The following is a 24111-nucleotide window of genomic DNA, read 5'->3' as shown; positions in this document are numbered from 1 at the left end:
GCTGTGCTGGGCAGCCTTCTCCAGCCCCACCCCCAGCCATGGAGTTTCAACAGTGTCCCTGCCACTGTCCTTGCCTCCACTTCTGCTCCCCCCCCCATCCCTCTGTCACACGGCACGGGAGTCACTGCTCCCGCCAGCAGATCTGGCGGGTTCATCTTCCAGGGTCAGCATCGTTGTGGCCTGGCCTGGGCCTGATCACTACACCTGTAGCCTCATGCCGCCCCACCCCCACCCCCACCCCCATACAGCCTAGGAGTCCCACAGTCGATTTTCAGGAAGATACCACACCTTCACCTTTGGGTCTTCTGTGGGAACTATCCCAGTCTCCGGTCCAGCCTTCCTCCTCTGAGGCCAAACACTGAGCTAATGCTTCCTCCAACGCCCACGTCCAGCTTAGCTGTGCCTGCTTCGCTGCCTGGCACCACTGGGGACGGCAGGTTCCCCAGGGGCAGGGACTGGGGCTCGTTCGCTGCGAGCCCTTGTTACTTCACTTCCTGAGCCTCCCCTTCCCCACGGCCTCTTCGCTCCAGCAAATTCTGGCTCCAGCAGCAGGCCAGCCCAAGGCTCTTTCCTGGTTCCCAGCAGAAGCCCCAGCGGCAGACGCTGTTCCCAAGCCAAACTGGTCATCCCTCGGCCTCCCACCTGGATGCCTGAACTCCTATTTTGGCTGCTGTGGGTGGGAACCCAGAGCCTTCTGGCCCCTCCTGAAAAAGACAGAGGCAGACAGGCTTCCAATAACCATTGCCCTCCTGCCCACGGGTCCCTGAACAAGGCCCCTTCGGGCCTGACAGTGCTTTATTTATTTATTTATTTATTTTAAAGTAAACCTCATGCCTAACGTGGGGCTCGAACTCCAGACTCTGAGATCAAGAGTTGCATGCTCTACCGACTGAGCCAGCCAGTCACCCCTGACATCTAGGCATTTGTGTTTTTGATAAGTAGTATAAAACTCAAGCCATTGAGGAACCCACAGTTTCATATGTTTATATGTCATAAGTTTTCTTGTAAATATATTTCTTATATTTCTGGTTTCCTCATTGTTGAAAATTATTTTTAGAAATTAAGCTTTATATATATATTTAGCAATTTCTTTCCATTTCAATTATAAAGTGAACAATTTTTAAAACTCTTTTGTACCTTAGGGACTGCGTAATATTAAAATGATGAATCACGCACTACTCTGTAACATTTCATAGGATTTAAATATTTTGCATTTTAAAATACTGTCTTGTTTTATAAGACCCTGGCAAACACTGACAACTAAAAATTAATTTGCTACTTAGCAAAGAAGTTTTCATGCTTTTTATTAACTAGGAATCAAAGAAATGCAAGCTGAGCGTCTCACCCCCGCTTGGCCCCTTCTCTCTGTTGATTGCCTCAGGGGAAGACGGAAGACCTGGATGGACCACAGCTTTGAGATGCAGCAGCATGGCACCCCCAGCCCTGGAGCCTCCCTGTCCCAAAGCCACCTGCTGGGGCACCCTGCCCGCCCCTCAAAGCTCTCTGGTGGGGTGTCTCCCCTCATCCCTGTCCTCAGGAAAACCATCCGTCTGGATGCCTTTTCCCAAAGCCATAGCCCACAGGCTTCCAGCCGACCAGGCCCTGGAACCAGGGCCCGGAGTGTGCCCCCACAGGAAACCGTGCCCCGGAAGCTCAGCTCCATCTCTTTAACGCTCCGTCAGAACAGCCAGGCATGGCCCCTGGGTCCCCTACCTTCTAACTGGGAAGAGCTGCCCACCCCGGGCAGGGAGGCTGCCACCCATGGAGGAGGGAGGCTGCCCAGCCCAGGCTCACGATCTGGGACCCTAGTGCCGGGGGGCAGAGTCCACTCTGAGGGCCCAGGGAACCCAGGTCTGGCCAAACCCAGCAGGATGCCCATCGTGGAGAAGCCTCTGGTGAGTTCCTACCTGGCCCTACCGTTTCAATCCCGGTTAGCACAGAAATCGCCAGGCCCTGCAGGGCCAGGCTTGGTAGGTCAGAAGCATCCTGTCCCAGGGGCTGCCCATGTGACTACCAGAGCTTCTCCAGGAAGAGGCAGGCCCCGGTCCAGGGGTATCCCGAGACCCAGGCTGCATCTGCAAAGGGCCACCTCTACCATGGGTCCTGCGACGGCCATGGATTTGGCTACTCTGGACACAACCAGGCTAGGCACAGTCAGACGTTTAGCCACGATGGTCACCAACAGACCTAACTTAACTGTCCATCCGGCCACACCAAGCACATCCACACTGGATACAGGCCTGGAGTCGTCTGCCCTGGATACCGCGCTGCGCACAGCCGTGGACTTCGCTACCGCAGACCGAACCAAGCGGGGCATGGTCATGGATGTGGTAACCCCAGAGCCAGAGAAGCTGGGCACGGCCAGAGCTGCAGCAGGCCCAGGCAAGTCAGATCCAACCACAGAGGGTACAGCCGTGGATTTGGCGGTACCAGACACAGTCAAGCTGGGCACAGCCCGGACGGACAGAGCCACGACTTTGGCCAGAACAAACACAGCCAAGCTGGACAGAACTACAGATTCTTTGGCTTTGGACACAAGCAAGCTGGGCACAGCCATGGGGGAGATCACACTGGACAGAGTCATTAACCTGACCATATCAGCCACCTACCCGCTGCGGCCAAGCAGCGGCACAGCCCCAGCGTGGGGCCATGCTACCGCAGATGCTGCCACAGACTGGCCCGCAGAGCCCGTCATGCGGGCCCCAGCCAGAGAAGCCCTAGGTAAGTGCAAAGAGCTTGGCTGGGGGTGTACTGGGCTGCTGTGGGGGGTCAGGGTGTATTGGCCTGGAGATGAATAGGTCGGGCAAGGGAGGTGGGACCGTAAGGTCAGAGGTGAATGTGCTGGGGGAAAAGGGAACAAGATGGAGGGGCAGAACACAGGGGATGCACCCGGAGCTGGGTCCCAACCTGCCAGTCAGAGCTGAGGTTGAGGGAAGTCACCAGAAGGAAAGTTTCCAGGGGTGACTTGTGGAGGCGCAATTATGCTGAGTCCTTCCTTTAGCATCTTCCGTGGTTGGTTCTTTGGTCCCTGAAGAGCTGGAGTAATCAGGTGATCTACAGCTGAGTCCAGCTTTAAAAGCAAACCACGTGCATGAAAACACAGAGCGGCACGAGTAAGTGGGGATTCGCCCAACAGCCGTCACTACGGTGCTTCTCTAGATATTCGTAGAGACCTCACCCGAGACCTTCTAAATGATGCACATTCAGCCTTTCAGGAAGATACTTGTTGCTTGAAAGGTGCCCCACGTGACCTGATCTTCCTTGGTCCCCCGCCCCCTGCCTTTTAGTCTTGAGAGGTAAGTTGGAGACCTGAATGTATATAAGTCCTACATAGAACTATAAATAGGTCCACATAAGGGCTAGAAGTTCATTCGGTGTCAGAGAAACCTGGGTTTCTTCCTTTTCCTCATCTTTCCCTCTCTTTCATCCCAACCAGTCTATTTCCAACTCCGTTGATCATCTCCTCTGTACTTGGCTGGCTGTCGCCTCCTCTTCCTCCCTCTGCCCTTGCCATGCCACAGTCCCCGCCCTCCCTTCCCCTGCCCCCACCCCCTGGGTGGAAGGCTCTCTGCCCTCTGCACCCACCGCAGCTGCCGCAGGGACTCACATATTTGATGGTGGCTAACAGTCATTGGTGACTCACCACTGGCTTCCCTCAAAGTCCAGCTCCTTAGCCCAGCTTTCAAGACTTTGATCTTCTCCAGCCTCTAGCTCTGTATTTCCATCTGGAATTTTCTCTGCTGCTGCTGCTGCTGCATCAGGAGCTGTGAGTTGCCCACCAGCACCATGCAGCTCTCCCCTCTGAGTCTGCTCACCTCTGCCACCCCTGTCTACTGAGTGGCCTTCCCCTCTTCCCTCCCACCACCGTTTGCCTTTCCGTCTTGGCCCTTAGCTTCCCCATGAACTCTTCCAAAATCCCTCTCTGCCCAGGATGCCCACCTCTGAGCACTCGAGTACCCTATGCATACCCCAGGCCCCTATATTAGGACAGTCCAGCTGTCTCCCCCACTAGGCCTAGAATGGTCATCCTCATGCCTGTGCTCCCAGGGCCTGGCAATGTACTGTCCATTAATGTTGACTGAATGCATGAACATTTTTTCTGATGGGTAAATTGAGGCTCAGGAAAGTTCCTGACCAGCTCAAGGTCATAGGGCTCATCATCCAGAAGCCAGGCCTGAAAGCGGGGCCCCTGACTCAGGGCTCCGCAGGCGCCCGCGCCTGGGCAGAAGCGCGCTGAGCCCGCGCAACATCCCCACCACCGCGTGACTCGCGCACGCACCGCCGCTCGCCGCTGCCACCGGTCCCCGGCGCCCCCCGCCTCAACCCCAGCTTGGAGGGTAAGAGGCCGCGAGCGGGATGGGGGGGCGGGCAGGGATCGAGACTGGGATGCGGGCACCTCCCCCGGCCCGGCATCCCGAGCTGCAGGCGCAGCGCCCCCGCGCGCCTCCTGGGCCGCCTGCACCCGGGACCCGGTACCCGCTCCCGCGTGCGGGCGGGCGGAGAGCGGGTGCGGGCGCGGGCGCGGGCGCCGTGGGAGGGGGAGGGGCCCTCGGCGGGGCCGGCAGGCGCGCGGGTCACGTGGTGCGGGTGGCAGCGGCGGCGGCGGCGGCGGCGGCGGCGGCAGCGGCATCTGTGCGCGCGGGCAGGGGCAGCGGCGCCGAGCAAGCCGAAGCGAGGTCCTGGGCGGCCGCGGCGGCGCGGGGCGCAGGGGCGGCGCGGCCGGGCCGCGGGCCGGGCGGGTGGGCGGAGAGCGCGGAGGGGCGAGGCCCGGCTGCAGGGGCCGCTCTGCCCAGGAGGAGCCCGCGCCCGGCTCAGCCTTGCAGCCCCGCGCCCTGAGCATCTCCCCGGAGGAACAGAGACAAAGGAGGATTCATGTCCAAAGGTAGGGCGGCTGGCCCGGCCACCGGCGCCCGCTGGGAGGAGGCTGCGGCCCCGAAAAGCCCGGCTGGAGGTGCTATCAGAGGGAGGGTTGCTGCGCCGATGAGCCCACGCGCGGTGACATATGCACGGACACACGCACACACCCCAAGATATACATGCCCGGAGAAATGCACACACGGGATCGCGGGGAGTTACAGAGGCCCACGGACATACGAGCAGGGACCCAGATGTGCACAGAAAGCCCACGCTAGAGCGCACCAAGACACGCACACACATGCACACCACGCACAGGTATCAGGGCCACCTACAGCCAGATAAGAGACCTGTGCGCTGACACATAGGCCCCTTCCCCCACACACAGGCGCACGCTGAGACAGGCACCAGCTGGTGGTCTCCAAGGGAACTCATTGGCCTCCAGAGGACTGGGATGGGGGAAGGGGGTGTCCCAGGGCCCTTTGCAACTGTGAATGGGAAAGGACCGAGACGTCTTCTGTGATTCGTTTTCTGAGAGCGGGGGCTGGAGCTGCGGTGGTCTGGAATTGCCTCTGCCGGTGGGGGTGGGGCCTTGAAGACTGCGAGGGCTGGGAGCAGGGAAGATCTACAGCTTCTCTGCTGTAGAGACCCCTCCCACCCCCACTCCCCACTGAGCCAAGGAGGCAGGTGCTATTCTGGAAAGATCCCCTCCCCCTGCTGCCACCTTCCCAACAGAGGGGTGGGGTCCCTGGGCCAGACAAAGACAAAGCCATTCATTTGCCTGTGTAGAAGCAAGCACCGGGGTCCTTGCTGGGCTTGGGGAGGGGGGGTGCTGTTTCTGCGGAGGACTTAGCCAGAGCTGAGTCAGGTGGACAGTACCTCTCCCTAGAGCATTGATGGGGCAGGTGGCCCCTGGCTGGGGCTGCTGCTGACAGAAACCTTGGGAGAGCTGGGAGCTTAGGAGGACCCCCAAGGACCACCCTAGGCAGGATGGCACTTGAGCTATATCCTGCTGTGACCTTCATCCTTAGCTCTTCCCACCCTTGGGGAACCCCCATCCAATCCCTGTTGCGGGGAGGGAGAGGCTCTCTCTTAACAGAGTCTACTCCCTTGACTGTGGCCTACACAGGAGCCATTTGCTGGCTGGGGGTCGGCTGCTCTGCAAAGGGAGCAGCCTGTGAGGGAGAAGAAAGGTGATGGTTTACAGTGACATCTGCTTCCCTGCGAGGCGTCCGTCCGTCCATCCATCCATCCATCCATCCATCCATTGATATCTGCCTCCCTGCGAGGCATCCATCCATCCCTCCATCCCTCCATTCATTGCTAGTGCCTGTGTTATACTAGGTTCAATGGGGCACAGAGATCAATGAGACATGGCCTCTTCCCTGAAGAGGGGTGGGCGTATGTTCAGTGCCAGGTAATTTATGTCCATGCTTTTGTGTAACCTTCACAGCAACCCAGCAACGTAGGTACTGTGCCCATTTTCCTGAGGACAAAACTGAGGCTCACAGGGGTCATCCAGCTAGGAGTTAAGCCTGGGCCACCTGCCCATCGGGGGTCGGCCTGGAAGAACCAGGGATGCTGTCTGGGCAGAGGATGCAGCTACGGAATTCCACTCTAAGGCTGCATCGTCCTGTGCCCTGGGAATTGTTATGTACTTGTCAGGCACCCTCACCGCATAGTGGACCCTTGGGGGCAAGGACCTTGTTTGGGGTTCAAAAGTATCTTTGGCCTCAAGTCTGGGGTTGGCTAGAGTAGGCTCCCATTTGGCAGCACATGAATGTCCTAGAAGGGATGGAGTGAGGGAATGAACGTGATGGGTACAAGGTACTCAGGGGGCCAAGGAAACACAGAAGAGGGGCACCCATCTCAGGTAGAAAGCAGAGGCTTTTCTAGAGGTAGGCCTTGAGCTGAATGGTGAAGAAGGAGTGAGTAGGTGTCAGCCGGGGGCCGGAGTGGGCAGGGGTTGTCCAGCAGAGGTTGTGACATGGTGACCTGCCACGTTTGCAGTGCTTGTGGCTGACGGGTGGTTGCTGTTAGCATGTGCCTGGCGTGTAATTGGCGTAGGGTCGGGAGAGGTGACTTGCCAGCAGGTGCTCCACACAGTGTGTGCATGGGTGCTAGGAGGTGCTTGCTGGTCCTAGAAGTTGCCTGGGAATCTGGTGGGCAGCCCCCTTCTTGCAACCAGGGTCTGTCTTTTGGGAATGCTCTTTTAGAGTGCTGCCGTTAGCGGGCTAGAGCTGAGCCGGCCATAGTGACACCACACCCTTTACAAGGATACTAACAAAATGTCCCGAAAATGAATACAAGACGCACTTTCCAGGTCTGTAAAATAGGATAAGACACCCCCTCCCCATGGATCTATCTCACAACGTGGCTTGGGAGAACAAGTGGCCTTGGCTGTAGAGGCATGAGGGAAGTGGCCTGGGCCAGCCGTGGCAGCAGCTGGGCAGGGAAAATGGGGCACGGCCCCCGGTGCAGGTGTGCTGAGTGGGGCCCGGGAGCCACGTGCAGAGAGTGGAGGAGCAGGCCAGGCTGAGAGTCAGCTGCTGCAGGGCTGAGCCAATCTTGCGGCCGCCTGGAGCTGCCTGGCTGGCAACAGCTTCCCGGGAAGCAGGACGGAGCCACGCCAGGCTCTGGGGAGGTCCTGAGGCTCTGTCAGATTTGGCTGTGCCTGGGAGTGACAAGGAAAGAACAGTTTCCCATTGGGAGAGAGAGAGTCTTGCCAGCACTGGTGGCAGGACCAGGTGGTGGGGGTACAAGAACAGACTCCTGGCTGAGTCTGGGGGTGGGGGAGGGAGGCACTCCTGTCCCCTCCCCCTCTGGCCCATCTGCTGCTTCATCAGTTCTCCCTGTGAGCCTGAGACTCTGCAGGAACCACAGGATTCCAGAATGGCAAAGCGGGAAGGGGTCCTCGAGAGAGCGTGGAGTCCAGTAACTGCTGTGTAATTAGCATCGCTTGCACACGCCCCATGTCATTTGGCCTCCAGACAAGCTGGTGAACTTGAAAGGGGCACGGGGCAAGAGGGTCTGAGAGTGGGAGGAGTATGCCGGGTACTTCTAGGCATCCTACCACAGCCTTAATCATGATCCTAGCCAGTTTACAGGTGAGGAAGCAGGCTCACAGTGGGGAGGTGATTTGCCCAAGTCCGCACATCCGGCAAGTAGCAGGGCCAGGCCCATTGCACTTCACCACACACGCACCCATTTTATGGATGGGAAAATGGAGTTGCTGTATACTGAAACCTACCCTGGGGGACATTGGCCCCATGAGGAAATGAACAGATTTCCCTTATGTGTGACCTGCCAGACCTAGAGGGATGTTGGCCTTTCCCGACCAGGGAAGGGCTCTGTCCTCAGCCTCCCCTCTCTTTTGCCACCCACCATCCCAAGAACACACTATGTCATCATAGGCAAGTGGCTGCCCCAACCTGGCTGTGTCTCATCCCCTTCCCACTGGTCTGGTCAGAAGGAGAGACATTCCTCCCACAGATTTAAAACTAGGCTAGGATGGTGTCTGGGGCTCCTTACGGCATAGACACCCCTACCTTGCAGTGATACTCATGAAACAGAGGGGATGCTGAGGCTGGGGGCGAGGGGGGTAGCCCTGTTTGCTTCTAAAAGACAAAGCAACTGAGGTCAGTGACAGAGAGTCAACAGATGTTAGATTCAGTGTCCTAAAAGGTCTTAGCCCTTTATTTGAGGAGGTAGGACTCAAGTCAGAATAACCCCAGATATCATCTTTTAGACCAGTGGTTCTCCACTAGGGGTATGCTGCCCTTGGGGCACTGTCTGGAGATATTTTTGGTTGTCACAACTGGCATGTAGTAGAGGTCAGGGGGCCACTGAACATCCAAGAGTGCACAGGACCTCCCCCTCTAATAAGTATCCAGACCCAAATGTCAACATGGCCACGTCGGAGAAGTTCCTGGCTTAGACACACAGACATGCTTTGGAGCAGCGAGTGCACCAGAGTGCCCCAGCAGCTGGAGAGGCTGGGCACTGACCCCCATCTGGCATCTGACTCGCTCTGTGTCTTGGGGAAGTTCTTACCCCCCCCCCCAGGCCTCTGTCTCTCCATCTGTGAAATGAGGGATCCATACTGCATGACCCCTGAGGTCCTTCCAGTCCCAACTCTGTGTGACTCGGTATCAAGAGAATAATACTGCGGCTTCCACGTGACTTCTGTTTTCCTCCAGCCCACCTCTCCCACGTTGGCTTTGCAGGGCTCCCAGAGGCCAGGACGGACGCAGCCATGTCAGAGCTGGTGCCTGAGCCCAGGCCTAAGCCGGCAGTGCCCATGAAACCCGTCAGCATCAACTCGAACCTGCTGGGCTACATTGGCATTGACACCATCATCGAGCAGATGCGCAAGAAGACCATGAAGACTGGTTTCGACTTCAACATCATGGTGGTCGGTATGGAAGGCTCCGGGGTCACTAGAGGCCATGCTGGTGGGCAGTACCGAGGATCCTATTTCTTTCTCTAGGATGGGCTTCAGCCCTGGCTTTCCCTAGGAGGAGCTCTTTCCAGGAGGAGAGATTTCACTGTGTTGATCACAAAGCCTGATTCTCTTCTCCCCTGAAGACTAGCTGATCAGGGGTAGGAACTCTGGGTGGATGGTCAGCCTGGCCCCAACACCAGGGGGGTGGACGCAGGCAGCCTCTTAGCAATGCTCAGCCAGTTTTTAGGTGTGTGGCGTGGAGAAATCACCAGTGTCTTTCCCCACTGGTATCAGATGGCGGGCGGTCTTCTTTCTTTCTTTCTTTTTTTTTTTTTTAAGATTTTATTTATTTATGTGACAGAGAGACAGCCAGCGAGAGAGGGAACACAGCAGGGGAGTGGGAGAGGAAGAAGCAGTCTCCCAGCGGAGGAGCCCGATGTGGGACTCGATCCCGGAACGCCAGGATCACGCCCTGAGCCAAAGGCAGACGCTTAACGACTGTGCCCCCCAGGCGCCCCGGGCGGTCTTCTTTCTGATCTTCTGTAGCGCTTGAAAGCTTAAAGAGAATTTTCAGGACATTGATTGGTCACTAAGCAGTGTTGCTAGGTCACAGCATGGAAGAGCAGGAAGGGACCTTTGGCTGTTAGTAGTGAGATATTCACTCAGTTGCTGAAACAGGGATGTGGGCATCTTCTTTCTTTCTCCCTTATCCCCCAATTCAATCAATCAGCAAGACCTGTCAGTTTTCCCTTGTAAATCTCTCTGAAGTCTGCCCACTTCTTTCCATCTCCACTGTGACCACTCTCAGCTGAGCTAGGGCTCCCACCTAGAACGTCACAGCCCCCTGCCTCAGTGCTGCTCAAAGATAAGGAGGTGGCTGGAGTTGAAATCATCTAGAAAGTCTTGCTCTAAAAAAACCCATCAGCTGAACTACACAGTGTGTTTAGTGTTACGGTCAATTTACTTTCTGGTACAAATTTCTTATCTCAAGAACGAGTAGCAAATGGTTCAGGGACCATGAACCCGGGCCACACTCTGAGTGGCATTGACCCTCCTCGTCCTCCTTCTGTTTCAAACCATTGTTCACCAGTGACTGGATAATTTTTCTAACCTGCAGAACTCCTCAGGTCATTCATCCTACTTAAAAGCCTTCAATAGATTTAAGAGCTTAAACTCCTAGCCTGGCCTGGTGCTCTCTCTCCACTCACCTCCTACCACTAACCACGTAGCATTCTACTCCCTGGTGGTAAGTTCTCCTGGACTCGCTGTGCTCTTTCCTGCCTCGGAGCCTTTGACTCTAACATTCCCGCTGTCTAGACCCCATTCCAGCTTCTCAGTGGTCTTTCAAAGTTTCTCGGCAGATTTCAGCTTAGTTGTTGCTTCTTCCTAGAAGTCCTCCTTGATTCCAGACAGACTGGATTACATTCCCTTCAGTTTGCTGCCTTAATACCCTGTGGTTCCCTTTTTCACGGCGGTTATGGCAACACATCGTAACTGCCTGCTTGTGTTTCAGTCTTCCTCACACTAAATGGCTTCTGGAGGGTAAAGATGATGTCTTGTTCGCCTCTCTACCTCTAGTTCAGCACAGCACTTGGCACTCAAGAGTACTTCGTGAGCAAATGACCTCAGGAAATATCCAGACCAGAAACAGCAAGTAGAAGCCGTACAGGCTTCTTCTCTCCCCAGCAGCGGCACGGGGAGAGACATTGCTGGTCAGTCATGACTCATGTTCGGGACTGAGCATGCAGGTGGCCTTGTTAACATATTGGTCTAGGCGGCTACTACTGATTGATCAGTTGGAATGAGACATGCACCTTATCTGCTATTCCTGGTCTCATCCAGTTCCCTCCCTTGCCTTCAGTTGTCAGTAAAGAAACCAGAGGAGCAAACACGGCTAGTCCCAGGTGTTCAGGGAAACTGCTCTGTTGGGTCTGGAGCCTTAGGCTTTTGCCCTCCGGGCCTGTCCTTTTCCTAATATACCACAGGGATGTTCTAGACCAGTGCTTCTGACTCTACTGGGCATGTGATTCATCTGGGAGTCCTGTCAAAGTGCAGATTCTGAATCATAGGGCTGCGGCGGGGCCTGGGACCCTGCATTTCCTGCAAGGGTCCAGGTGATGCTGATACCATTGAGCAGTTGTAGGGCCTGCTTGCACAATCCTCGTGCGTGTACAAGTTTGAGAAGCACGTCTTGGGCCAGTGGTTTTCAAGTGCCTTTTAGTTGCAGAACTCCTCCTTGCAACGGAATCTTCTGTAGATTCTGTAGGCCTGTGTCAAACAGGTCAAAATGGGGCACCCGGCTGGCTCAGTTGGTAGAGCATGTGACTCTTGATCTCCGGGTCCTGAGTTCAAGCCCCATGTTCGGAGCGGAGCCTGCTTTAAAAACAAAAAACCAATACAACACAAAAAAAGAAAAAGACGGGTCAAAAGGGAGCGCTCGTGAGGGCAGTGGAGGTGAGGGACCGGCCCTGCCTGCTTGGCTGCCCCCTCCTCCCTCAGTGCCCTCTCAGGCATTTATCTGCATGAAGTACTAACTGTGACACTGGAATAAAGAGTGGACACGGACCAGGGATTCCTTGGGTTCAAGTCCCTGGTCTTGCATTTATTAGTTATGTGACCTTGCATACATTTTATGTCATGTGGGGTCAATCTCTAGGACCGCTTGAGCTGGGGGTGAAGAGAGCTCTGCTATGGGATTCCCAGGGCTGTGGGATTCAAAGGCAGATTTGGGTAACAGATGTGAAAATCTCGGGTCCACTGAGGCACTATCAGAGGGCAAAGTAGTTCTGTCATTCTGTTTAGTATTAGTAAAGACTAAAAGCTGAAGTCCAGCAGACACAAACAAAAAATTGCTACACTGGCCAAAGGCAGAGGTTGTCCCCTCTCCCAACGGTCCTGAGGCTCCAGGAAGGAGAGAATGTGGAATCCAACTGCTGTTTCCTCAAGTCCTTCTCCGGTACCAGGGAACCATTCGCATCTGCCTGCTCTCCCGCTCAGTCCTCTGCCCCCCATGAGTGGGGGGCATGGCCTGGATCAAGGTTCTAGAATTCTGTAAGCTCGTGGGAAAGATGGCAGGCTCAGGAGGTGGACACGGGTCTTCCCCACCGTGTCATCCTCCTCCTGTCTTGTGGCAGGTCAGAGCGGACTGGGCAAGTCAACGCTGGTCAACACGCTCTTCAAATCCCAGGTGAGCCGCAAGGCCTCCAGCTGGAACCGGGAGGAGAAGATTCCGAAGACGGTGGAGATCAAAGCTATTGGACACGGTGAGGACCAGGCAGGGACTCCTGTGGCCACTGTGCAGAAGGCTGTCTGCCAGAGAGGGAGAGACAGGCCCACTGGGAAATGAGACAAATGAAAAGCAATCTCAAGACAGAAGAGAAGGAGGCCTAAAATTTATGGAGCCAATTCCTTGGTCTAGACAAGACAGAAGGGATTAGAAATGGGGCCTGAGCTGGATGGTAGAACATGGGTGGGATTCAGGCAGCAAGAAGCAGGGAAGGCATGCTAGGAGCAGGGAACAGCATGAACAGAGGTGCTGAGGTGGGAAGATCCTGAATTTGACTTTTCCAGTAATTGGTCCCGAGGAAGGAAGGAGCCTGCGTCTCCCTGGCTGGTAGGCAGCAGGGTAGCCAGCATCAGCCTGACGAGTGACCTCCCTGGTGCCTTTTCTGTTCACCCCCCAGTGATAGAGGAAGGCGGGGTCAAAATGAAGCTGACCGTCATCGACACCCCCGGCTTCGGAGACCAGATCAACAATGAAAACTGGTATATGTCTGCCTGTGAGATTTCTGCCCTGACGACGCTGAACACGGTGCAGATTCATTCATATGAGAACGAGCTGCGCCCTCCATGCCGAGGGGCTAAGTGGGGAGGCGTGCTAAAGGATGGGAGACGGGGGCTTTGTACGGAGGCGAGGCAAGAGGCCCAGGAGGGCCAGTGCAGAGGGACTTTTGGCTGTGGCGTTGCCTGGAGGTGACAGCAGGGCAGACAGAACACGGGGAGCCGGGGCACAAATCCAGGCTGAGCGGAAGGCCGTGGCTGAGCTTGGCCTGTGGGCAGTGTCATAACCCTGCATGAAGAGAGGACGGAGGGGAATTTCCATGAGGAGAGAGCCTTTGGGAATTCGCAGAGCAAAGCGGCCGTCAGCATCCCCCCAAGGATGTAGATGGAAAATTCCAGGCAGAGATTTGCTCCCAGATAGGAACGGAGACCACGTTTCCTCTGTGAGGGCGCTGGGGTCTGCCGCACATAGGCAGGGCCGCCAAACAACACGACTTGGAACCATCTTAGAAAAGTGACTGGTTGTCCCCTCCTCTCGTTATAGGCATGCTCCTTAAAGGGGAAATTCGCGATGGCATGGACAAGTGTCATAATGATGAGTCGTTGCCGTGTTGAATACTTTCTATATACCATTGCAATGTGCCGTACTGTACAGCTGTTCTTCGTTATCCTGAATTCCTCCAGGCACCCTTAGTACTCAGACAGGGGCACAGCCTGCCCCAGAGCCCCCTAGCTAATAAGGAGTGGAGGAAGGGAAAGCATGTGCTGCTATCTGGGGTGGGGCGGGTTGTGCAGGTTTCTCTGGCCCAGCCCAGGACTAGGTGCCCGTGAGAGTTCTGGCCTTGCTAACAAGGAAAGCCATCCATGGGAGCCTGAGGGAGAAGGGTCAACAGGCGTTTCTTTCTGGGACATCCACCTGCTTTCTCCCCCCACCCCCCACACCGCCCAATCCCCCAGCTGGGAGCCCATTGAGAAGTACATCAATGAACAGTACGAGAAGTTCCTGAAGGAGGAGGTCAACATCGCCAGGAAGAAACGCATCCCCGACACTCGTGTCCACTGCTGCCTCTACTTCATCTCCCCCACAGGACACTCGTACGTACCAGTCCCTCCCCCCACGGCTGCGCCTGGTTCTGGTTCGTGTCAGCTGTGCCCGTTCTGTCTTGGAGAGCCAGTCTCCCCGGATGGGACTCAATGTCGTCAGGGCTCTGTGATCTCCCAGACTTTCTCCAAAAGAGTCTGATTTTCTTACCGGGAGAGTAAAGCTGACCAACCCCAGCCCCCAGGCTGCCCCCTGGTGTTCTAGCACCACTGTGCCAGCAGAGGGGAGTCGGTGTGTGAGCACAGAGGGCTCCTCGTCTCTTCAGGAGATAGCTGCTTTGCACGAAGCTGGGGTGGGCAGCAAGAAGACTGAAACGGGGAGGGGCAGGGCTACTGGATTAGGGCATGTGTTTTGGGGGGTATAGGACCCAGCTGTAGGCATTTGGTGGGTGGGCAGCCCAGCATGTCTAGAGATGAAGGTGGCGATGAGCAGGTGTGCAGGGAAGTCTGGTTGTGAGTGGCAGATGGGGCTGTGTGACAGGGAGTGCCAGCGTGGGACGGAGAGACCCAGGAGGGTAAGCAGGCGACCTTCCATAACGTATTACTATGCCTAACTGCTGGGCCAGAAGTTCATTTCTTGAGTGGATGGCATGAGCAAGGCGGGCCCCCAGTTTTGGAAGAACCAGGTATCAGCAGGTGTTTGATGGTGGGGTCCAGGGACGCAATAAAAAGATTAGCTTTACTCCTCCCTAGAATGTGGACCCAAGGTCAGAGCAAGCCAGCAGATAGCCTGACTTAGTAAGTTGCCCAGACTGGGGACCCAGAGTCTAGGGGGAGCTGGGCCCTCAGATGGGGAGGGCCAAGGCCCCCAGCTGGGCCTCTGCGGGACTATGTGTGGGCTGGGAGAAGGCGCATCAAATGTGCTGTCCTGGGGCCCCTGGCTGGCCCAGTTGGCGAGCACGTGCCTCTTGACCAGGGGGCCGTGAGTTCAAGCCCCGCACTGAGCATGGAGATTACTTACAAAAAAGTGCTGTCCCATAGGGAGAATAAGATACACGAGTAACCATGACACAAGGACATAAAGGGACATAAAGGCAGAGACGACAGTCTGTGGCTATTCCCAGGAGAAAAAGATCCCCACATCAGGAGCGCTGTCCTGAAGGAGGGGCAGGATTTGAAGAGAGGGGGAGATGGGGGGCCGAGTCGGGGCAGAGAGTCGCAGCCTGTTCTGCAGGCGGTGAGATGCTGGGAGCGTGTCAGGGAGGAGACGGAGGAGCCCCTGGGCCTCAGCCAGGCTCCCTGCTCCTTCCTCCTGTCCCAAGGGTGGCCCTGGCGAGGCGGCCGTGGTGGGGTGGGGGAGGGCAAGGTGGCTCTGACACCCCGCCATTTCTGGGCGCAGCTTGCGACCCCTCGATCTGGAGTTCATGAGGCACCTCAGCAAAGTTGTGAACATCATTCCCGTGATTGCGAAGGCTGACACCATGACCCTGGAGGAGAAGTCTGAATTCAAGCAAAGGGTGAGAAGGCCCCTCCTCCTTCTCCTGTCCCCACCCTGCCTTCCCCTTCTCTGGTCCAAGCCATGTCCTATCCTTGATTGTTGTAACCCCCCTTTCCCACCCAGCTCCCACTTAACCATTAAAGAGGCTGGGCTGGTGGTTTCAGCCGACCAATGGTGAAGAGAAGTTAGCAGCCTGAGGCTGCCTCCTTCCCACCCTCCAAACTGACTGGTGAAGACCACTGAACACGTAAATCACCATGCGCATGAGAAGCCCCTCCTCAACATTAGATCGCTTGAGGGGCTAGACTAAGTAATCACCTGCCCGCCAGTCTTTATTAGTGTCTTCTATGAGCTCCTCCCCCCACCCCCCGCTGGGTGCACAGGGATGGCAGTGGGGGCCTGCGAGGGAGATATAAAGCCGTTCGCTGCCTTTGAGAAACTTACAGGTAGACTAGTGGGGAGTTCCTGGACGGCTTCCTGGAGGAGGTGAGACAAGTCAAGCTTCGAGAAAGGGCAGACGGACAGACTTGGGGCTGAGCCTTGCCTCTCTTCCCTGCAAACAGGAATATGACACATAGCAGCATGAGCACTGCCCATGGGAGTCTGTACTCAGTTGTGCTGCTTGTTGAAACCTTAAGCTTCTGGACCCTGAGAGAAGCAAGCTGTACCCCCAGACTATTCCTCATCTCGGGCTGGGCTGTAGCAGCTGTATGACTGGGGCTGCCATTTATTGGGTCTTCCTGCTGCTCAGGGCCTTGGAGTTCAGACACGACTGGATTGTGAAAGGCTGTGTTCATCCCTCCGACTTCGGCACACACACGTGCTCACACACGTGCGTGCACACACACACACACACACACACACACACTCCCCACTCCCAGTATCCTGAGACTTGGCTACCTTGCTTCTCTTCCTCGCCCCTAGGTTCGAAAGGAGCTCGAAGTAAATGGCATCGAGTTCTACCCCCAGAAGGAATTTGATGAGGATTTGGAGGACAAGACGGAGAATGACAAAATCCGGGTGGGTGCTCGGGGCTCTGTTCAGCGCACAAATGTCCCCTTGGCACCAGTAGGATGTGGATCGTGTACCCTTTCTGTCTTGCCACCTGCTTTTCCCTCTTCGTACTCTCAGCCTCACCTTGCCTGACCCAGACCAGAAGTGACATGGGAGAGGATGAGGAGTAGGGCCCTGGCTAGGACTGTGAACCCTGTGTACCCTGTGAGCCCAGAAAGCCAAGGTTCTTGTCCATCCCCAGGCTATCCCAAAAGCCTCTTTTTCCCCCCACAAGGCTTGGAAAAACCAGGGTGTGGTTGATGGAAGGGCATGGGCAGGAAGAACATCAGGCTGGGGTCCAAGGTGTCTATGCTTTTGTCAGAGCCCTGCCTCAGTTTCCCCTCTATAAAGTGCAGAGGTCAGTCTAGGTGAGTGGCTTATAGGCTTTTTTTCCCTCTAGAGGAACTCTTAAAAAATTTAATGTCAGACAGAACTCTTGTATATAAAACATGAAAACAGAGCCGCTCTGGCTCAGGGGTGGGCACAGAGCACCGTCTTCTCACCAGTCCCTGGGGCGTCTCCTGGGGATCTCAAGGCTTCATGTGATTTCTACGATCCCTCTCAATTCCAAACTTTGATAATTCTGGGATTTTACATTACAATCCTGAGTTCTGGTCTGGGCTTTTCTACTCACCACTATGACCTGGGACAAGCCACTTACCTGCTTTGGTCTCGACTCTCCTCTGTCGGGGGTGCATAACCTATCTGACGTAGTTGAGACAGGTCATTGGTGAGTTAATTGAAAAAGTCCAGCCAAGTGAAGAAATCATTAAAAAAACGATGTATACAAATCTTAAATATTTTTAAAGCAATATTTCACTGAACTATTAAGTTAAAATGAATGACATCCTTCACATTCATTAAGCATTGTTTCATATACAGACAAGGGCTCTTCTTTGAGGATAAGTCCGGTCTTAGGGCAAGAGCAACTCACCTTTCTCAAGTCTTTCTGAAACACTCAGCTTGATTTTCAGAGAAACAGTTCTCCATGGTCATACAGCCTTGGCTTAAATAATAGTTTTTCCGATAACAAGTACACGTGTGGCAAATAGGTTTGGCAACAAACAGCTGGCTCTTGGCGAATATATACAACCCATGGCGGGGGGAGCAGAGGAGCCTATGAACTTCAGAAGGTGGAGGTCGGCGGACCTGGGCCTCTGCCAGTAGGTTTGATGGGAGGGAGCATAAAGCACCTCTCACTTGGCTGTCACCAGGGTGGGTATCCCTGAAGCGCGGTCGTCCCATCCTAGCTAGCTCACAGAGTCGTTCCAAACCAAACCGAATGCGATAAAGCCCTATTAAAAAGTACAACACTTTTTGTTGAAGGAAAGCTGACCTACTGAGGTTCGCCAGCCAGGCAGGGGTGCGACCAGGACCGGACCCAGGACTTCAGACTCCCTTTTAACAGAGTCTTTTAAGAGACAAGAGCATTGCCCTTGCCATCAGTGGGATCACTGAATGAGCAACAGAAGCGTGTAGTTCAAGGCCAGGGGCCCGGGACCGTGGGGCGTCCTGTCCGCGGAGGCCCGGAGGGGAGGAGGCTGACATGCAGGTGTGTGTGGTTTGTCCAGCAGGAGAGCATGCCTTTCGCTGTGGTGGGAAGCGACAAGGAGTACCAAGTGAATGGGAAGCGGGTCCTCGGCAGAAAAACTCCCTGGGGGATCATTGAAGGTAACTCAGTGCATCTTCTTGAAGAACCAGCTGCTGGTGGTCAGTTACGCTGACGTATTCAGCATCTAGAGGTCAGGCACTATCCTGGCACGTCAAACACAAAACGAAAGCGGCCAGACCCTGCCCTAAGGAGCTTCCAGGCTAATTGAGAAGCTGAGTCTTAGAGGCAGGGAGCGCTGAAAGGCCGATCTAGCACCTGGCCGGGAGGCCCGGACTCGTGCATGGAAGGAATGGAGAACGTGGAGAGACTAAAAAGCACGGGGAAAACCGGAGAAAGGTTTTCGCATGAAAGGGGACGTGATCTGACAAACTGTGGAGGGTGTTTCGGATGTGGCCGTTTTCGTTTGTTGTGAATGGATGTGACCTCGAGAAGGTCAATAACGATTCTGAAAGGTTTTAAAGAACTGCTTCAGTGATCTCGTTCAAATGTGATAACCCTCTGCGGGGAGCAGGGGAGGCGAGACTCAGAACGTTAGCCCCCGAGGGCCTCGAGCCTCAGACAGGTGAAGGGTCTTGTTTAAGATCACATGACTTGTTAGTGGCTGAAACTGGGATTTCAGAGCCAGAGTTCAATCCCACAACTGAGTTTATTTCAATTCAAAAACCAAGTTCATCCCATCGGATCACATTGTCTCTCATTTGCCTATGACCCGGTGTGGGGATTTTTTTTTTTTTTTAAGATTTTATTTATTTATTCGACAGAGATAGAGACAGCCAGCGAGAGAGGGAACACAAGCAGGGGGAGCGGGAGAGGAAGAAGCAGGCTCATAGCTGAAGAGCCTGATGTGGGGCTCGATCCCATAACGCCGGGATCACGCCCTGAGCCGAAGGCAGGCGCTTAACCGCTGTGCCACCCAGGCGCCCCAATGGGGATTTTTTTTTTAATGGCATTTTCTCATCTGCCTTGAATTGGAATCATTTATGAGGATGTCTGTCCCGTCCATTAGATTGTGGGACTAGAACGTTCATATCCTAATCCCCTTCTGCTCCCACGATGCTTGGCAGGTGGTTTGCAGATAGTAGGTACTCAATCTGTATTGAATTAGATTCATCGAGTAGTGGGTGCCCTTTTTTAAGAGGGCTCGTTGTCACACTGTGTGTGTTACTGTCTTCCAATTAGATTATAAGCTCCTCAAAGATAGGAATTGTGTCGTAGGCCTTGGGCCAGTTTTTAGACTCCCTGTGTATTTATAAATTTCCTATAAAATGGGAAATCTAATAGTCCCTATTAGCTATTATTTCACAGAGTCTAGAATAGTATTGTGCCATTGTTCCCATGCACAGAAGTGCCCAGAGCAGCAAACCTCTGGAAGGCTTACAAGAAGTGACCTGCCCCGTGGCTCTCTCCTCAATGCCTCCGTGCCCTGAAGAGAAGTACACCTGCTGGGTGTTGCTACATTCGTGAAATGACCACCTGTTTTGTTTTGTTTTGTTCCCAGTGGAAAACCTCAACCACTGTGAGTTTGCCTTGCTTCGAGACTTTGTCATCAGGTGAGATGCACCCCTTCCCTCAGAGGGCAGGTTTATTTATTTGGGGTCAGGAGGCCATCCGTTCAGACCTACTTCCTCCATCTCCAGGTCTCTCTGACAGAGCTCTCTGCCCCCCGTTCCAGGTCCCATCATGAAGCAGAAGGGGCCGAAGAAGCGTTATTGGCTCTCTGGCGTGGGTCCCAGTCACTGGGCCCAGGTCACGGGAGTGATGCGTTGACCTCAGATGTGGGTCCCTCTCTTCCTCCTCCCACCCCTAATCACACCCGTCTCTCCGCTCACCTTTTGTCCTTCAGGACCCACCTCCAGGACCTCAAGGAAGTGACGCACAACATCCACTACGAGACCTACAGGGCCAAGCGGCTCAATGACAATGGAGGCCTCCCTCCGGTGAGCGTGGACACAGAGGAAAGCCACGACAGTAACCCCTGACGGCCCTTTCTCTGTATCATCACACACACCCACTTTTCCACACACACATCCCAATACCACACCAACCACCTTCTTGCTTTCTACTCTGTCCCACAGGCCTGTCTGGTGTTTGTGGAGTTTGTCTACAGTGCGTGTGTGCGTGCGTGTGTGTGTGTGTGCACGGGAAAGAGAGTGTATGTGCCTGCGTGTGTGTGTATGTATGTGTGTGTGTGTGTACCTGCGCAGGGGTGAGGTATTTTCACTGCCCTCCCTGGAAGGTCCCTTGTAAGTTTGGTTCCTCCATGGCTGTCCATTATCTGTCTCCTTTCCTTGTGTCCCAGAACAAAGCCGGGTGCCTCACTCAAGAGGTCTAGGGGAGGTTTCCCTTAAAAATGATGGGGAACAGGTGAGCCACAGGTAACTCTTTCTTATCTCTGAACCGCCCACAAACGGGGACTGCAGAGACTCTCTGAGGACAGCTTTGGAGCTGGACCTGGGGTGGTGGTGGTGAGGGGTGGCCATCTAGGGTAAGGCTAGGACTTCCTTGGAGAGGGAAGGTCAAGGGAGAGCAGAGTAGGCCGGAGCTGGGCTCCTGCAGAAAGGGTTCGTGCCCAGAAGTGGAGAAGAGAGTTCACCCTTCAGTGTGTGTCGTCTCCATTGTCCAAAACCCACCACCTGTCACCGTCTGTCCTGGTTGCAGATTCCTGCTTCCACACGCGCCTTGCCTCGCTCCCCTCTGCTCCTGCCTTCTCCCCCTTCCGTCGTTCCTGCATCTTGCCCCTCTCTGACTTCTTTCACTTGCTTCGAGTCTAATCCACCTTAGTGACATTTCTGTATTTAGGATTTATGCCCAGTCCGCTTCCAAAAAGGACTTCAGGCCACCTTAGAATAAAATCACAGCCCAAACACGTGACAGGATACACTGGGATTACGAGAGAAATCAGGCCCGCAGAGACGAGTGGGAAAGAAAATTTCCACAGTGCATGGTGGACCCGTGTGGGTCCAGGCAGAGGAGGAAACACAATGAGTTACCCAGTTCCCAGTATCTGGCTCGAGAAGCACATGTGCTGGTCCAGTGAGACAACCTTTCTTTGGGCATTAAGTTCTAGAAGAATTAAATCTAAAGCAGTATCAAGAGCAATACACAACTTTTGCCTTTCTTAGTGGTTTGGCTTCAGAGGCAAATTTGAGACAACACCTCACTTTTCTCCACCAGGATTCTTTCTCCTGAACAAGCTGGCTTCTCTACTGCTTGCTTCTCATACATGCTTGTCCCCCTCTGAACTTCTGTTCTCTCTCACTGTGCATGTCTGTCTGTCTGTCTTTCTCTGCTTTTCCCCGATTCCCTCCTCCTCACTCCTGTAGACATTCTGAACAATACCCACAATCATACAGTCTAGACTTTTCTTGCCATTCCCTTCAGCCCTGTATTTATTAATGCATAGATTTCCCCCCGTTGGTTTTACAAACAAGTTGTTCTTTCTCCTTTAGTCTGTAAGATGGCTGAACCTTGGGGCTGGGGAAACAGGTTAGCCTTAGGTAAGGGAAAACACCAACTAACTACAGTTTACAATGACCTCATACAGTCTCCAGTTCCATCTTCTGGTCCAGCCCTCGGTGTTTTACTGGTCCACGACAAATCCCAGCATTTCTAGTCTCTTATCACTCAGGTGCTAGGAAAACACATAGACTTCAGTCCAGGATTCGGTGGGCCAGGGGAAAGAGGTGGATGACTCCAAAACCAGAGCCCCAAAACCTATGGTCTCAGTCTTCCTTGGAGGCTCTTCACCAATCCCATACACATCCTCCCTCACCCACAAAGCTATTGCAGGGTAAGCACCTGTCAGGATAGAATAGCAGCAGGGTTAAAGCCCAGAGGTTGCTACCTTTCAACAGGAGAGGGATCCCTGGGGTATACAGTAGGCAGTTGTGTATGTAGACCTGGGACTGGCCACCTAGGACTGGCAAGGGGAGGTCTAGCCGGGGTGGCGGGTGTTGGAGAGGTTGAGTAGAGAATGATGCTTGGCACCCCTACCACTTGATGTCAGCCTCCCCGGAGAAGCTGTTTTGTGTGTCTGCTGCCAGCTGCTGGTCTCCACACCCTCAACCGTTCTCAACCCCCCTGCAGGGAGAAGGCCTCCTGGGCACTGTCCTTCCACCCGTGCCAGCCACCCCCTGCCCCACTGCTGAATGAAGGCCATTTCAAGCGCTGCTTCTCCCTCCATCCCTCCCAGCTGTTATTGCTGCAGGGCTGTGCCCTTTTTAGGGCTGTGCTTGCCCAGCCCACCACCACCACAGCCCCCCTCAGCTCTCAGGAGGTCGGAGGGGCCATCTGTCTCTTTAGGACAGTTGCTTCCTCCCTGTATCCAAACCGCCCCCCTCCTCCCAGTGGAATGGAGTTCTCGGCAGCACGGCCCTCCTCCATCGTCTGTGTCAGCCGGTCCCAGCCCATCCGTAGGGGGAAAGAACTCATCAAGAGCTCCTTCTGCCCTTGCAAACCCATACCAGCTACTTGTAGCCATCTCCAAGGGGAAATGGCATTGCTCCCTGTCCTTTCACGTGCATGAGCTACTCTTGGCTTCCTTCAAGGGTCAAGAAAGCAACTTTTCTGCTTGTCAGATTTGTTGATGTCAGCCGTGTGAGCCCCGGTGTGGGACAAGGGTACCTCTTTCATTGCTTAAAGCTTCTTTCTAATGATGGGTCACTACAAATGTGGGGGAGCCAGGCCTAGGGTCACTTAAAAAAAAAAAATCACCGCTTGTGGCTGGCCCAGAGTTCAGTTTCACACCCTCCCCACCCCGTAAGGCAGCCACTTAGAAAGAGTGGTTTTCCTGAAGAGACATTTCTGGAATTGACTTCCTTACCCTCGAACTTAAAAAAAGAACCAAACACAGACACAAAACTCCAGAAACCCACGGGATGTGAACTCTAGGAAGAAAAAAAAAGCACCCTTCTGTCCACTTAGCAATAAGAGGGATCTCTTCCTACCTATCCTGACTACTTCTGCCCCCACCTCCACCCTGCTAATGTGAGTAATGACTTAGCCTGGCCACAGTTGGTCCCTGTAGGCTAGTGGAAAATACCCAGCGGAGGGCAAAGCCCCCCATCAGATGCATGAATGTTTGCGAATGTTGGCTGCCACTGCCCCACATACTGTGTCTTTATGGGATTTCCCCCCCGCCTGCCCACCCCCGCCATCTCCACCTGGACAGTACTTTCTCAAAGGCTGGTGACTTGTGGGCCATTCATCTACAACTAAGTCCTGATGGAGCAAGAGGCCCAAGCCTAGGGGATGCAAGAACGACCCGTTTCTTAAATGTTACCAGTCCCAGCCAACCTTTGGGTGACATCGTGGTTAAATTTCCCAGTTGAAAACAAGCCAACAGACACTCAGACTGGTTGTGTAAATGTTGCTAGACTTTATGTGTTGTACAACTAAACATTGCTGTTTGAACAGGAGCTGTCTGGCCTGTGTCTCATTTGTGCGCCTCACTCCTTGGCCAAATCAGCCATTACATCATGGGTGGAGGGCGAGACAGGGACCGTTTTGGTAAGAAGCAGCCACAGGAATTACAGATGGAAAACATTTCGTGAGATCAGTTTGTCTTCAGTTGGCTTGAGGTTGGACTTCAGTCATGATTTCATGGAGTTTTGTATTCAGGAGGAGTGATGGAGCTATCATGCTAGAACTTGAGGGATGCTGTGTTCTGTATAGCCCATCTCCTTCAATGAAAACAAGGTTTATTTTCATTTAACTAATTTCCTAGCTTTTCCCTCCTTTCTCCAGAAGGCATAAAACCGAATTCTATGAAAGGAGTGGGCCCATCGTGCCCAGAAACCTGTCTACTGTACAGTGAATAATACTTTAAGA

The 24111-nt window shown here is 54.3% G+C and overlaps 1 protein-coding gene across 1 annotated transcript; it reads left to right on the top strand.

Annotated features, from left to right (window-relative positions):
• Positions 1-1400: 1400 nt before the first annotated feature.
• On the top strand, positions 1401-22906 carry SEPTIN3 (septin 3). Its single transcript, XM_057316137.1, has 13 exons — positions 1401-2721; positions 3712-3766; positions 4426-4739; positions 9081-9272; positions 12433-12561; positions 12982-13063; positions 14036-14173; positions 15519-15636; positions 16542-16637; positions 18242-18341; positions 19781-19832; positions 20126-20219; positions 22369-22906. Exons 1-13 carry the CDS (start codon positions 1401-1403, stop codon positions 22432-22434), a joined length of 2757 nt encoding a protein of 918 aa, XP_057172120.1. The 3' UTR covers positions 22435-22906.
• The last annotated feature ends 1205 nt before the right edge of the window (positions 22907-24111 follow it).

The sequence above is a fragment of the Ursus arctos genome, unplaced genomic scaffold, assembly GCF_023065955.2.
Source record: "Ursus arctos isolate Adak ecotype North America unplaced genomic scaffold, UrsArc2.0 scaffold_21, whole genome shotgun sequence".
Taxonomy (NCBI): Eukaryota; Metazoa; Chordata; class Mammalia; order Carnivora; family Ursidae; genus Ursus; species Ursus arctos.
The sequence above is the reverse complement of the archived record's forward strand: the minus strand, read 5'-3'. Positions and strand labels throughout refer to the sequence as shown.

Excerpts from the sequence above, each read along its gene's own strand:
- SEPTIN3 (XM_057316137.1), top strand. The coding sequence starts at position 1,401 with ATGGACCACAGCTTTGAGATGCAGCAGCATGGCACCCCCAGCCCTGGA. Across the intron at positions 3,767-4,425 it reads CTGCTGCTGCATCAGGAGCT|GCGCAGCGCCCCCGCGCGCC; the intron begins GTGAGTTGCCCA and ends CCCGAGCTGCAG. Across the intron at positions 18,342-19,780 it reads TCCCTGGGGGATCATTGAAG|TGGAAAACCTCAACCACTGT; the intron begins GTAACTCAGTGC and ends TTTTGTTCCCAG.